Source organism: Macadamia integrifolia, chromosome 4 (assembly GCF_013358625.1).
Source record: "Macadamia integrifolia cultivar HAES 741 chromosome 4, SCU_Mint_v3, whole genome shotgun sequence".
In the NCBI taxonomy this organism is placed as follows: domain Eukaryota; kingdom Viridiplantae; phylum Streptophyta; class Magnoliopsida; order Proteales; family Proteaceae; genus Macadamia; species Macadamia integrifolia.
The window spans coordinates 33225453-33240273 of record NC_056560.1 but is presented as its reverse complement, the minus strand read 5'-3'; the positions used below and the strand labels follow the sequence as shown (position 1 = coordinate 33240273).

At 37.1% G+C, this 14821-nt stretch overlaps 2 protein-coding genes across 6 annotated transcripts in view; both read right to left on the bottom strand.

The window, feature by feature from the left end:
- Positions 1-349: 349 nt before the first annotated feature.
- LOC122075795 lies at positions 350-10696 on the bottom strand. Of its 5 annotated transcripts, none has more exons than XM_042640963.1 (12): positions 10128-10695; positions 9810-10012; positions 8812-9169; positions 8069-8201; positions 7663-7927; positions 6723-6827; positions 6479-6607; positions 3282-3331; positions 3082-3179; positions 2629-2913; positions 931-1427; positions 350-776 (listed from the first exon to the last, which is right to left on the bottom strand). In XM_042640963.1, the coding sequence occupies exons 3-12, from the start codon at positions 8860-8862 to the stop codon at positions 749-751; spliced, it is 1641 nt and encodes a 546-aa protein (XP_042496897.1). In that variant the 5' UTR covers positions 8863-9169; positions 9810-10012; positions 10128-10695; the 3' UTR covers positions 350-748. The 5 variants fall into 5 exon arrangements, with proteins under 5 accessions (XP_042496897.1, XP_042496899.1, XP_042496901.1 ...); XM_042640965.1 differs by having other exon boundaries at positions 10220-10695; XM_042640967.1 differs by having other exon boundaries at positions 6723-6800; positions 9810-10696.
- A 1534-nt stretch (positions 10697-12230) lies between these two features.
- LOC122075662 (protein SAWADEE HOMEODOMAIN HOMOLOG 1) overlaps positions 12231-14821 on the bottom strand; it is a 7643-nt gene continuing 5052 nt past the window's right edge. Inside the window, exons 7-10 of the mRNA XM_042640779.1 lie at positions 13796-13847; positions 12920-13063; positions 12699-12818; positions 12231-12538 (exon numbers count right to left, since the gene is read on the bottom strand). Coding sequence (XP_042496713.1) covers positions 12473-12538; positions 12699-12818; positions 12920-13063; positions 13796-13847 — 382 coding nt within the window. The 3' untranslated portion in view covers positions 12231-12472. The remainder of the gene's footprint in view (positions 12539-12698; positions 12819-12919; positions 13064-13795; positions 13848-14821) is intronic.

Sequence of the window (14821 nt, the reverse complement as noted above, 5' to 3'; positions counted from 1 at the left end):
GATCAACTAGAATGCATATTTCAGCATAATCCTATGATACTACCTTGAGGTGTTAAGGAAAAGTATTTTGGTCTTTTAACATTCAAAACCTGGAATTGATCAGGACATCTATGATGTTATTCCCTTCACTTGAATATGACTTGCAAAGCTATCTCTGAAACTCACATTCCAGAGCTAGTCAGGACATGAAGTTACAGGAGTCGATCATGAAATTCCTGAATACTACTACAAAGTCTCCAACTTCAGTGAGTGTCAAGAGATTCTATTAAAGAAAATGTCCTCACCTCAACATGTTAGCCAAGAAAGCTGATATTACAGTTAGTTCCCAGAATATTGCACAAAGAAAGCATCAATTAACAAACAAATCCAGGTATTTATCCAGACGTAGAGAAAAATCCCTTGCATTAAGAATTCAAACAGATTGAAATCCTCATTGCCACAGCTGCAGGTGAATTCTAGACAGCCAAATACAAAACATGAATTTACACCAATATCAATGGAACACAGTTTTGGTGTATCAGAATTAGAAGCTTCTTGAGCATGAAGAAACATGCTTTGATTGTTTGACTCTGATTGTTGACTAGACAAGCTACTGCTGTGTCTTGCTAAGCGTCTGCATAATTCAAACTGTTCATATTTCAGCCAATTGCTTCTCCCAAATGTCATGTCCGCACACAAACCAACACTAATCTTGAGAATGGAATAGTTCCCGTTCATTTTGAGCAGCCATACAGTATCTCTGTCATGATTATGCTGCCAACCTAAATGGTATTGTCCTGCTCGAGGTAATCATATGAGAACCCATATCAGGGAAAATTGAGACACAGATCAGATGCAATGCAACCAAAAACCCCAAAATTCAGAAGCTAGAAGGAAAACAATCATTTGAAAATTCATTACTATATTTGACTTTGGATGTTGTTAAGGTACCTCTTAAGATTTTTCTTCATCTTTCCAATCTCCACAAGCAAAGTCAATAAAGCCTCACATATTTCTCGAGCATCAGGCTCACAAGGATCTTTCTTCTGTGAAGAGTAAACCATCCAGGCATGGTTGAGCTTCCTGTCTGGTCGGACAACAACAGATCCTGGAACTTCAGCATCACAGCGGGTCACTAATCCATCACTCCTCTCTCCGTATCGAAGTCGTAAGTGCAGAGCGCACACAGCCATGGCAGCAGCAAGAGGGATTACCACAGGCACCTTGCGGCTCACTTGGACAAAATTAGACTCACCACCACCAAAGCTTGTAAAGGGAAACCGTGGAAGCTCCGCATGCCCTATTTGATACATCATGGCAATGACTCCTGGGGCCACACTTGCTTCGGAGTGGAAGGAGACAAGGGGGACATTTTCTGGTAGCTTGTACTTCATGATGAAGTCTTTCCGCTTCTCATATGTGATATCCTCTAATGCCCGAATATCACCCTACAATGGAAGTTATTTTGCAATTTTCATGACAAAAAAAATTAAATGCAATGCTCGTCTCATCCAAACTTTCATGAGGCTCTTTTGAATCCAAAAGAAACTTTTGGTTCATTACTCTGAAAACAAAACTGAGCCAGGATTGACGACAGTTCCAAGGGCATCTGTACAAGTTGCCCAAGGGACTGAGGAACAGTGAACTTCTAACATATGTCAAAAAGTTGACCAAGTTGTCATGTGTCACATTAAATCATGGTGTTCTGGGATTGACCTAGTTACACACCAAAACATTTTCTATTAGATTCAATGCATGATGAGGGATGGAAACCATAGAAACCAGCAAGTCCTTCAAGTACTGTATTTTCAAAAATCATACAGGGCCAAACCAATTTAAATTTTTTTAGGTTCTTATTGAATCTCTGATCCCCCAAACCAGTGATTCATGAACCAGCCCACCTTGCCAAATCAACATCCACGCATTCTATATGTATATATATATATATATATATATTAATTTAATATGCATTGCTTGCATATTTTGTTTCTTAAAAGAAAAAAAAAAAGATTTGAAGTTTAAATGCTCTATGTTGGTTTAAAACTTAACACTTGAGGGAGGAAAGTGCTTGATTATCAGAGAAAAAAGAAACACACTTCCTACACTCACCATTTACACTTGGAAGAACTTGGTCAAAAGGACTTGCCACCACCAACCATAATTAGATGAAGAGGTATTTCTAACGGTAAATTTTGGTCTGATAAGTCAGGTGATATATGTCATTACATTTGAAATATTTGTGCTAATATTAAACTAAGATTTGTGCAAATATTAAACTATCTGTGAAAAAGAAACTTTTATTTTCTTTTGTCAGTTTTTGTCTTCCTTTTATTTGGAACAGATAATAATATTTTAGGAAGAGCCCTTTAGATAGGAACTGTGATAAGAATTTTTTATGTCAATTCATGTGTGTTAGATGTAACTAAATGTTTTCATGGCTTTGCTTATAAAAGTAAATATTCATGCATCCTTTTCTGCTTACATTTTTTTTATCCAAACCATTAAGTTGAAAAAGTTCATATCAAAGTTTTTTATTTTTCTTGTGTTTCAATTTTGTTATGGGTCAAATTTTATTATGCTTTCATGCCATTTTATGGTGATGTCGTGTTAAGGTTCAACTATGTTTTAATACCAAAGTGATGGGAAAACCTTGATCAGCTTGCAGAGCAAGAGCTCCATGGTCCTCCTCACTTCCTTGTCAGCAATCTGTCCTTCTCGAAGAATATCAGAAGCAATTGGGGTGCCTCCATATGGACATTGTACCAGTGCCAAACCAGCAACTTTGTCCTCCAAGGCAGACCAATAAATTGACAAAGCAGCAGCAGCATCTACCCCACCCTTACTGTGCCCAAGCAGTAAAATGCGCTTCCCAGACCCCCAATAAAGTTCTTCGATGTATTGCTTCAGTTCCCAGGCATTGTGCTCAACTGATGCCTGCAAATGAAAAATTAACAAATAACAAAACAAAATGTTAAAAATGGTTAGATGATTGTTAATTTTCATAAAGAAAAGTATAAATGCAGAACTTGTTGCCAGGCTTCTCACTTCTCATTATGTACCAGTTCAGTCCTAGTAGTCTAGCATAAAAGTAATTATCTTCACCTCACTATGAATCTTTGCAATATGACAAGCAAGACCCATCTTCGAGAAAAACCTTTTTGTGCTCACAAAATACAAGGGACTATGGTTGCTAAACAGACCTGATAACCACATTAAAAAACACAAGGATCATTGACCTTTCAGAAGTCGAGTTGAATAACAAAAAGCCACACAATAAATAGTCATGGGAGAAATCTCCTCACCTGGAATAAGCAAATATACAAATGAGTTAGGTAGAGTGTGCTCGCCATTTCTTGAGGCAAAACCAACAGAAAACAAAAAGCAATTAGTTTTAGTATCTTGAATCAATTCAGAAGAATATACATAACCAATTTTTGCTGAGTTGTAACAACACAAATGAAAGCAATCAATTAATGACTTATGGACAGCAAAATATATTCAGATAATGTGTAAATCACCAAAGTTTAAAAAATAAAGTCTGCCAGGAATTCCCTCTCCCTAAACCATAATCTTTCTTTTCTCAGAAACATCAGTAAAGGTATTTGAGATTCAGAGAAGCAGAATCTAATTTCACTAACTCTCCTGGATATAGAAGGACCTAATTTTTTATCTGAGAGATCATGGTTTCTCAGAAAAAATTATGTTGGGAGCCTAAGCCCGAGTTGTCTACCACAAAATCACCAATACTTTGGGTCAAGGAAACAGAAAAGAGAGAAGAGGCTGAAGTGCAGAACTGAAATCAAGTACACATGTCGTACACAGGATAATAATGAAGTGGTCCAAACCCCAAATGCAGAGATAAAATGCAGAACAGAGCTGAGGCGTATAATCAAGAGGAGTCATAGCTCCTGCATGACAAGCACATGCTCTCTTTGTGCATCTCACTATGGATGACAAGTATCTCCATTTCTGAGACCTCACAATGAACTGGGTAAGGCACCAGAACAACTTGTGCCACAGGTACAGGTTGATGAGGTTTCTTTGGGACATGGGTATTGCTGCATTCTCATCTAGCAGCACTCATCCTCACACAGCCATCACTATGGTCAGCCACACACAGCCATCTCTACATTGTCTTAAGTATATCTCAAGATAGCAGCATCCACTTCAGCAATAGAGCAAAAAGGCTTTACCCAGAGGACTGTCATGATGGAAACCTCATAAATTTTGAGAATCAAAGCCACATTTAGATAATGTGGTGTGATGAGTAGTTTGCCAAGCTACAAATGCCAATGAAGTCACAAATCCTTTTTAACATAGTCTTGTGTATCGCTAGTGACCAGAACTTTGTCACAAAAAGAATTTTCCTTGCTATGATATCACCCTCTTCCCTAAAATAAAATAAAATAAAGATAGCCCTACTTCACAGTACAATAGGAGAAGGGCTTCCTTTTCTGAATAGGCAAATTTTGTGAAGGAAAAAGAGCCAAAATGCAACCAAGTGGTTAAATAGGTAGACACCATCCGACCAAGAAGAAACCATATAGAATAAGAAGTATTATCATGGAAAAAAGAGTTTTAAAAGGCCCCTGTCTTAGACAAAGGAAACGTAAGCTCTTTCACTCATGCTTAATTTCTCTACCATGCTTCCGGATTTACTTATCATCCCGTAGATACATCATGGTTGTAATACATGGCCAAGCAGATTTCCCTGGTGCATGAAAGGTCTCAAGTCTTAAATCCGTTAAATGTGTGCCTGAAATGTATCCATTCCAGCCCTTAAGAGTTTACGATAGAACAGGAAAGAGAAAAATAGTCCAAGTACAGACCAAGCATTAATTTGGAAATGGGATGACAACGTCTAGCCCAAAGGGAGCTTCACCAGCGCATGGGATCCACATGGGATCAAAGAGAAGAGTTCTGGGGTTGTCCAGACTCTGGATTGGTTGGCCCTTTTTTTTTCTTCTTTTTTAATTTTGGGTTTATAATTTCTGTTTTGGGATGTGTAAGTCATGTATCTTCTATTTTTTTGGGTTCTATTTGAGTGAAGTCTATTCTAGAATTGGGTATTTTGGACCTAGGGCATATTAAAGTAAGCTTATTAACTTTTTATTTTGGGATTCCTAGAACCTGGTTTCTAGGGAGCCAAAAAGGGATCCTAATGAATTTGTCCATATGGAATTTTTACAACCTCCGGTGCCAAAAGCTCATAATCCCACCTCCAAAATTTTTGGCTTCTCGCTATTTAGGATGTAAAGATTCCAAACCAACAAATTCAGTTGTATAGGCCTTTAGTCTTATTGTTCCCAGCAGCTGGTTTCTGGAAGCTTACAAGCAGAAACTCTAGAAGCTTACCCAAACATGCACCTAGTTGTTGTTTACTTTTCAAATGGGAGGTAGTTTCTAGTTTTGAAGTTCAAATTGAAGTGGGAAAGGAGAAAACCAACACTCTACTTGTAAGTCTTGTATACCCTTTCACATATTTTCTTATTCAAATTCTTTGCAGTGTTTTGAGATTTCTCTCAAATCCTAATGAAGATGGGATACTTTCTTCTAAAATTGAGTCCTATAAATCCTGGTGTGAATTCAAACTCTTGTCATGTAACTCACTTTTGTTTCTTAAAATAACAACCTAAGACTTATTTTGTCACCCAATTTCTCAACGAGCCTCTATACCCTTGCTGAGCCAACCTAACACCTCTACAACCCAGCTGGCCACTTTATTTGCCCTTAGTACAGAATTTTCTTTACTAAAACATCCCTAATAACAACCAGCCATGGCACTACCATAACTGAAACTTCCCATATTCTCACACACCTTTACACTAAAACAGATCCTACATCAGCTTCATATTAACTTGAGTGGGGAAAGATGCCAATTCTATATCGCAGAAGGATATCCCTGTTATTCTGAAGGATGAATTTTAAAACCGGACCCAATGTTGAACCATTCCAGCCTACCCAACCCACATCCCATATGAACTGGTTATATGTTAATTGATTTGTTTGATCCACTTGTGGAGTAGGCTTGAGAAGGAACCACTAAATTTGTTTTCATGTTTACCTAATGTCACCTTCTTTTTTTCTCTCAAGTCAAAAGGAGCTCAAATGAAGTATGTTTCACCTTATCCAGAACTTGCAATAATAGCAGTTAGGGCATATTGAAGTTGCAGATCATTTAGGAGGAATCTACTATTGTCAAACCTTTAAGAGGATAAGAAAGCTATTCTATGGACGAAGATTTCATGACATATCACATCTAGTTTCTTCCAATCCAAAAAAATAAAAAAATCATAGCTTCTTCCAGTGCAGAGTTCGAAACCAGGGGAATACTTCTTTTTTGGCTAACAGATCAGATTTTAATAAGAAAAAATAAGAAACCCAGGGGAATACTTCATGAATGTGGAAGAGTCTAGAAAATCAAAAGGTAGGAACCAAGATAATGGAACTCAGGGGTCAAATGTTAAATGAATAAATAGACATCAGATTAGAATGGTACCTTATGCCTTCAAGCAGTTCCATGAATCTGGTTGTACCATCCTTAACAAGTGGTACTCCGGGAACCCTTTGCAGCCATCCAATATCACTGGAAGATCCATGTAGCGTCCTCTGCAGTCGAGATATTAAACTGGCCAAACCAAAAATGCTTTATGTCTCAAGAGAATTAAGTGATATAAAAATATTTTAAGGAACGCTTCAGCACCAAAATACAATACTTTTTTCCTCTTTTTTCCCCTTTTTACCTATGGACTCGAATTTGAACATGTCTAATATGAAGGAAGGGACTTCTCCAACAAGTCAAGGCCAATCTCCAGGCTAGTCTGAGATCAAATAATGAATGCATAAACCTGCACATAGATGAGTCAACCATAACACAACCCTAGGAACAGATGAAAGACATGTAACTGAAATAAATAAACTTCTTCCATTTGTCCTTACAGAATGTTTGGATTCAATAACCCAGAGCATTATTGCCTTCATGAAAAATGTGGCAGATGGTGATTGGTTCCATCTCCAGGTAATTTGTGTTTCTATACATAAGAGGTTTCAAGCATTCAACAGGAGCCTGTTCAGATCTAGACCATAAGTGTGGTTTGGCATCTAAGAGTAAAAAAAATATTGAATTGGTTTATATTAGATGATGACAAAATTAAGGTAGAGAACATTTATATGGGCACATGCCCTTTTCTGGATATACTAGAGCATATTGTGTCTTCATAGAAACATCATCGTTTAAGACAAGATATAGATGCATGATATATGTTGAGCAGACAAAATCTAGGAGATCTCCAGGACAAGAAACCAGCATCATGGACAATCTTTAACCATCTGATCTACAGAATGTTTCCTACTATCAAAGGAAATAAAGTCAAATCAAATAGTCGAGAGAGATTTAAATGGAAAATTTCAACAACTTAGTCTCACTAGACCTGATAAGTTTGAGGCTACCAAGAACAGAAGGCCGTAGCCTCCATTAATCAATGATATCATCTCAGGTTCCTCTGTTTATATATATATTTTTTTTTCACCCTAAAGTAATCAACATATTCATGATGACATCATCAGAAAAAAGTGCAACGGGAGCAAGCGCAAACTGATAACCAAAATTAATTATAACTGCAGTATTGAATTATTGAACTGAAGAATACTGTTAAAAAGGAGAAAATGAGAAGAGGATCAAACCCTTGGAAAAAAGAAGGGACAGTCCAAAAGCTGTGGTTGGTTTCTACAACTTCAACACAATTTACAGGCAAGTGTTCTTCTAAGTCTGACACCCTTCTTTCATAATTTCGGACGCTTGTACCAGTCTCAGAAGGCTCAGAAGGTCTTGGACAATCATGGAAAATTGATTCTAAAATGCCGCTCCCTGAAGATCTTGAATACCGCCCAGAAGATGAGATTGTTGCATCAAGTGAGCATCCATACCCATCTCTGAACACGAGATACTCTGCAATAACATTATTAATCCCAAACACAACCATCATGCTATATAATACAAAAACCAAAGGATTTATAAAGTGATTACATCAGAAACAAATACACATAATCACATATGGTATGTAAAAGCAAAGCAAAATAAAAGAATCACCTATAAAGTGAATGAATCGGTGGCTTATATCTGAAGCCAAGGTCCAAAGACAAGCAACTAAATCCTCCATTGATGAGCAAAAGGAAAGATTTTCAGAATGAAAACTAGTGGGCCTCACAGCATCACAGTAAACCTGGTAAGATGGCTTATGTCAGACGATTCACATGAATTGCAGTCCAGGCCTAAATCAAATCATAAATTAAGAAAGAAGTGGCCACAGCATCACTCAAGAAAGCGAGTGATTCCAGGATTTGTTCTTACCACCACCCCTCCCAAAAAAAAAAAAAAAAAAAAAAAAGGGAAAAAAATTAACCATGTAAACACTGAAGAAATAAATATGATGTGAACATCCTTCTCAGTTAAAAGTTTGAAACATTTTTGTCTCACTGCATGCATTTTTCATTTCCATGTCTTCCAAGGTGTGGGATAAAAACATACGTCTATAAAGAAAATATAAGTAGAAGACTTAGTGTTGAAGGGGTGCAAGATGTTTCCCCTTCAATATATGAATTTCCCATAAATGTCCCCAATCCTGAGATAAAACAAGATGATTCTTTACATGATATGCAAGATGACTATTAGATCAGTCCATCTCGAGACAGATGGAATAGAGCTCTTTTAAGAAAATAGGTTATGAAGATAAACTTGGGATCGTTTAGAAATGAAAATTTATGCAAGGGAAGCAGAATAATCCACAATAACAAGCATTTCCAACTTTGAATAGTCGTTCAAAAGGGCCAAACCTGTGAAGAGGCTTGGAGTACACAACCACGGAAGGAGCACATATCATTCATATCAAAGTATCATGATGTAGATTCAAGGTCCAATGTCAAGGTCATGGACCAAAGTAAAAAAACCAATATTCCAGAATTTTTGTGTGCATTAATAAGCAGAATACAAACAGAAAGGATCATACATGACATGGAAGGGAGATAACAGATCTGTCTAATCTCTGCATGGTGGTATTCTATCTTCAAGGATACATAAGTTGTTCAGTGAATTCACAGGAAAGAAGGTTTCCACATAGTCTTCTTTTGCAGAATCCACAGCATTGGCTATCGACCCTGGTTCTGCTCCATCTTATCCCCGTTAAAGTGTTTCCTACAATCAAAAGCAGAAAGTGGAATATCCAGTAAGTAGCACTCTTATGTTGAACTTTGACAATTGTGAATAACTGGAGGTGACCATCTATTTATAGATTTTAAAAAAAAAAAAAAAAAACACACAGTATCATGATACATCCCTTGAGGCCTGAAACAACAGATTATGAATAGCAAATTAGAGTACCACACCAAAACCCACAATATCTGTGATACGCAAACACAGATTTTAAAAGAACAATTCAACAATGGTAAAGTACTTTGTTAGTCAGGCTGGAACAGTCACATTGGAGGCTATTTGGTCAAAATCACCAAAAAATGCTTGAGAAACTCTGCAATACGAAGCATAATTTACCATGATATCTATTCAAAGTTCAAACATATACCCTACCACTTCTACATAAACAACTACTTGAGAAAGTTTTATAATTGAATTGAAATGGAATTGAGACAATAATAGAAAATCCCAGATGAGGAAACAAACAGATAAACATCAATGTAGGCATACGAAATGCAGACAGAAACTGCATAATAGCATGTGATATAAAATCAAAAAAAGATAATACAGGCAACAAATTGCAAGAACCGAGAGAAAGGGCTAATCTACTGGAACGAATTTACCAAAAAAAAAAAAAACTTACAAAAACGAACGCCAGAATTCCAGAATCTGCAGAACTCACGAACATATCACTCTTCTGAATTCGAGTAACACCTCGCGCATAAATAGATTAGTAAGGAAGTATGGGACTGCGGCAATTAGCATCTTCATCGTGACAGGTGACACGATCAGGAACAGATAATCGTTATCCAGTCCTTATTGGCTCACACTTGTAGACTTTGGACACTGTGGTGGGTCATGTAAAAGCACGCCAAGACAATACGTAAAATTAAACAAATGGGCTTTCATGAATTCTTGATATTAAGATATTGAATTCTAAGAAACATAAAACCAACCCCACCGAATGATGATAAGTCGAGTAGTTCCCAAAATTCAGAATTTTAACTCAGCGGCAAAAGACATTGATATTGAGTTCTTGATCATAAAACTAACCGCACCGAATAAGGATAAATCGAGGTAGTAGTTCCCAGAATTCAGAATTAACTGTTGCAGCCAACGATCTCAATGGATTTCAAAACTTTCGAATTCGATTATTACACTATTCAAAGGAGAAATAGCTCACGAGTTAACTAACTGAAAGTGCTTTTTTTTTCCCGCCAAAAGAAATAACTGAACAACAATATCTCCCGGGAAAAAACAAATATGGAGAGTAAAAGTGTGTTGCGTTTGCCTTCACACGTGGCTTTGTTGTTTCACGCCACAGAAGCTCTTCTGCGAAGTAAAAGAAGAACGCGCAATGTCGCCGCGTCGCCAGCTCTCCTCCACCCCCTGCGACGCAAATCAAGTTTTGGGTAACACACGTAGGGCACCGTTGCCTTGATAGTGTCAGCTAATGTGTCTCCTCCTCCTGTAAAATGGTCGGTTGCCACCGCTTGACGCCTAAGCAAGTTCTCTCTCTCTCTCTCTCTCTCTCTCTCTCTCTCTCTCTCTCTCTCTCTCTAAAGCTTATGCGCAGACTCTCATTGGTGGGAGACTCATGGCTGCTTTTCGCATGCATGCATTCTTGAAAATCATTGCATTTGGTATGATTCTTTAAAATGCATTATCGACTGAAAATGCATTTCAATAATGCATACCAAATGCAGCGTTAATTTTCCCACTCGACCAATTTCAGCTCCATTTGACATGCCATGTGATTCTAAAGGTATATAGTAAGAAAAAAAAAATTCTAAATGGTCTTGGAGGAAATTTCTATCCTTCTAAATTATGTAAAATTATCGACGAAAGAAAATTTGAAAATTTGGAAATATGTTTCCAATGTGCTTTGACTAGTAAGGCTGCGTTTGATAGTCATCCAGAAAAACGTTTCTACTATTTTTCTATTCTATGGGAACAAAAAAAATGGAATAAAGCATTTGGTGTCAACTTGGTGTTTTTTCTTTTCTTTGGAATGAAAAGGAAAAAAAAACACTAGAAATGCAAAATAATGGAATGATAGAACAATCTCATTTCATTCCAAATACCAAAAAAGTGAAAACTATGGTAATCGTTTCTGAAACAGGTTCACCAAACTCCATTTTTTCATTTTAAAACGGCATTATGACATAAAAACTAAAAATTCTGTTTTTAACACGAACCATCGTTTCTGAATGACCACCAAAAACAACCTAAGTCTTTTCAATACATTTTGCATTCTGTGGATTGATGATTTGATAAATGAGAATGGATTTGGAACCCTTTGATGGACCACTAAATAAATTTTATGACTCATAATCTATGGACTTTCTTCCTGGTATTTTTAGTTCCCGTATCTTCTGGAGAATGGAAGGATTACATTAATATTTCAAAAACATATCAAGATTCTTCAGTCGAAGGCAACTCATTGGGTGATTCAAAGCCTCACTCGCAAGCCAAACTCCAAGGTTGTGTTTAGTATGCATTCTCAGAATAAATTCTAGGTCTAGAATGCATTTTGAAGCAAGAAAATAGAGAAGAATTGGGTTTCAATGTCTATTATGAGATTGCATACCAAACACAGCCTAAATAGTCCCCTGGACCCATACTAGCCCCTTAACCACATAGACCGAATTGGACATATACTGACCCCATAATTGCATGGACCAAATCATACCAAGGTTGAATGAGAACCATTTGACTTTCATCAAATACAGTGAAGGACACTAAAGTAAGAGGAGTCAAAGTGACCACACGCTTTAGGCGAAGGTTTATTGCCAACTCAATTACCCCCTTAGGGTTATTCATATTAAAGGACTAAAACTTCCACGAAAATTGTAAATAGGAAGGGCTGTGGCTCTTCTTAACAAGAACACTTGCCTGCTAAAGCACACAAATTAACCCAACCCCATAAAACATGGGATTAACCCAAAAAGAAGTGGTATAATAAGTCTTTGCATTTTGCAGCATTGAACACCAGTTGAGAACAGCAAACTGCATTTGGAGATTCTTGCACAAAGATTAAAAGAAAAAAAAAACACACACACACTAGGCAATACAGGGCATTCTCTACTACAAACTATCTCATGTAACAGATGAAAGCTTCCTTTCACATTTTCCTTTTCGTTCTTTCAATTGAAACTTTACAATACAGTGGAGTTCAAAATTTCAATTCTGTCCAACAAACTCCAATGTCTAAGCCCCCTTTTATCTATCAAGGGCATTCTTACCAAAAAAAATATCTATCAAGGGCATGAAGACAGTACGCAGGACGATAGATTAAGAAAGAGTTCAAGCATTCCCTGGTGGATCATAATATGATGGCCGGCGACACAATCTCCTTAAACGAACACTTTCCTGGCACAATGGCGGGATGAAAATAAGAGAATTAAAGCAGCAATAGAGTCTTCACAACCAAGAATTGGCTTTTGGAATCACATTAAGATGGCAACAAGAACAACAACAAAACAAAGAAAGGAATAATCAAGAAATAAATAGAATAAAATCATAAATTTACCTCAATGTTATCATGGTCATAGCGAATCAAGAAGATGCACCTGCAACCCCTTATGTCATGTAACCTCCTTTGGATTTTTGAAACATGTGCATCATAGTAGATTGATTGATCTGTTCTCTCCTGAAAATTCACCCAAAGAACAAAACTGAACATGATAGCGAGCCAAGGAAAGGAAAAATTGGAGAAATCTCAAAAGAAAATCAGTCTTCAGACTAAATTACCTGGAAACAAAGGACAAGATCCCCAACCTTGACCTTACGGCATTCTGAAGGCTCTAAAGGAAGAGAGCGCTCACGTACCGCCTTCTTAACATTAACCCACTCATCGTCCTCAGCACCAAATCCTATAAATCTTACTCGTACTTCCTGAAATAGATAAGAGTTTCATTTCATGCATATAGGTTGTTAGAAACCATAACAAATGATCTACCTTCAAGATGGAACTTTTCATTCATTTTAGCCAATCTCTCAGAATATTGAAAAACAATCTCCAAAAATTTAGAGTACTCTATTATGATGGTACAAATTACAAAAGCAATATGGATATCCAACACCCACACTAATAAGCCCCTAGATGGCAAGTGGAATATTATTATTCAATTCCAAGGTAATAAGGCCAGTGTAGGATCTGAATCTCTACCAATTAAGCTTGGCACAAAAAAAGAAAACGAAAAGATGTCATGGAAGAGGTTTCCCATATCTGCTGCATTGATTATATAATTTTAGCTGCTTGTTACAAATCCCATCCTCATATTAGCTGAAGAAATCTGGACATCTGTGCAACACTTATTTGCTTAAGGTGGAAAAGAGAGTGAAAACAAAGGATGATGCAATCAGTCTAGGGGTATTCTTCATCTCAAGGCATCAAGGGGATTAGAACATTTTTCAAATGGGAATCCCCTTTCTCTCCCCTCTCCCCTCCCCCCCAAAACCCCTTTTGAATAGGAAAAAATGGGAGTGCATTTGTGAAAGGGATGGGTACTATTTATTGAAGGTTTCCTTTTGAAAAATTGTATCTGCCTTCTTCGGCTTCTCCATTCTTTGATATTTTTCTAATAGGTAGCAAAGAGGAGAGAGCAAGAGAGAGATGATCCTTACAGTTTCGCCCGAAGGAAGAACTCTGTGGGTGACAAATTTAGCAACATCGTACCTGCAGAGTCAAGGTTTACATTGACGATATTCAAGTGAAGTAGGGAAAAGTACATTCAAGCAACATCGTAATCAAACATCAACTCTGGGCCTTGTTTGCGCAAAAATTATAAATTATTTAGATGTCAATTGATAATTTTATTCAGAGGGCTACAACTAAATGCAAGCAAGTTACTCGGGCAAAATTTTGTTTGTTTCCTCCAACTTGCAATTGCATTGAGAAAAAAAAAAAACAAGAGCATAAACATTTAAGAATGTGGATCATTAATGATAGTGAAACTGTGAAAGACCATAAGGCATCCAGTGGTAACTAAATGGTTAAAAACAAAAAAAAAAGAAGTTGATAGAATGAGGTAACAAATCAGAGAAAAAAAATTAGAATATGTTGCTTCCTGCTTATGAAATTTGAATCTGTGTATGTTTGGGAGAGAGACAACAGGAAAGGCCCACCTGACAAAAAAAAGAAAACATGTTACATGATGCAAGAGAGACTACAGGAAAGGCCCACCAACAGTGACACAGAACAAGTTAGAATATGCAAGCTTGCCAAGTAGCCCAACGTAGGTTCAGATACATCCCTGTATCCATATAAAAAAAATGACAAAAAGAAAGGAAATATTGTATTTAAAACCTAGATGACTGCCCTCTTTGCTCAACTAGTGCCCCCATCAACCCCTGAAATATGCAGTGGGAATGAAAGTTTTTCAAGCTATGCCCAAAGTGGGATGGTGGAAGATGCAAATAAGATGTCTGAGGGATGATTCAAATAGCTTCTTCTAGGGCTATCGCTACTGGTGGATTGTTGAAGTTGGGGGCTCTTTTGATCCAAATAAATCTCCTAGACGAATACAAATTGGTGTGAAACCTAATAAAACGATAATTATATCTAATGCTTCTACATCAGGTCTTTGTCTATGACAACGTTGAGAGCAACGGAACTGAGATCAGGTATATGGGCTTCTTTTTTTTTTTTTT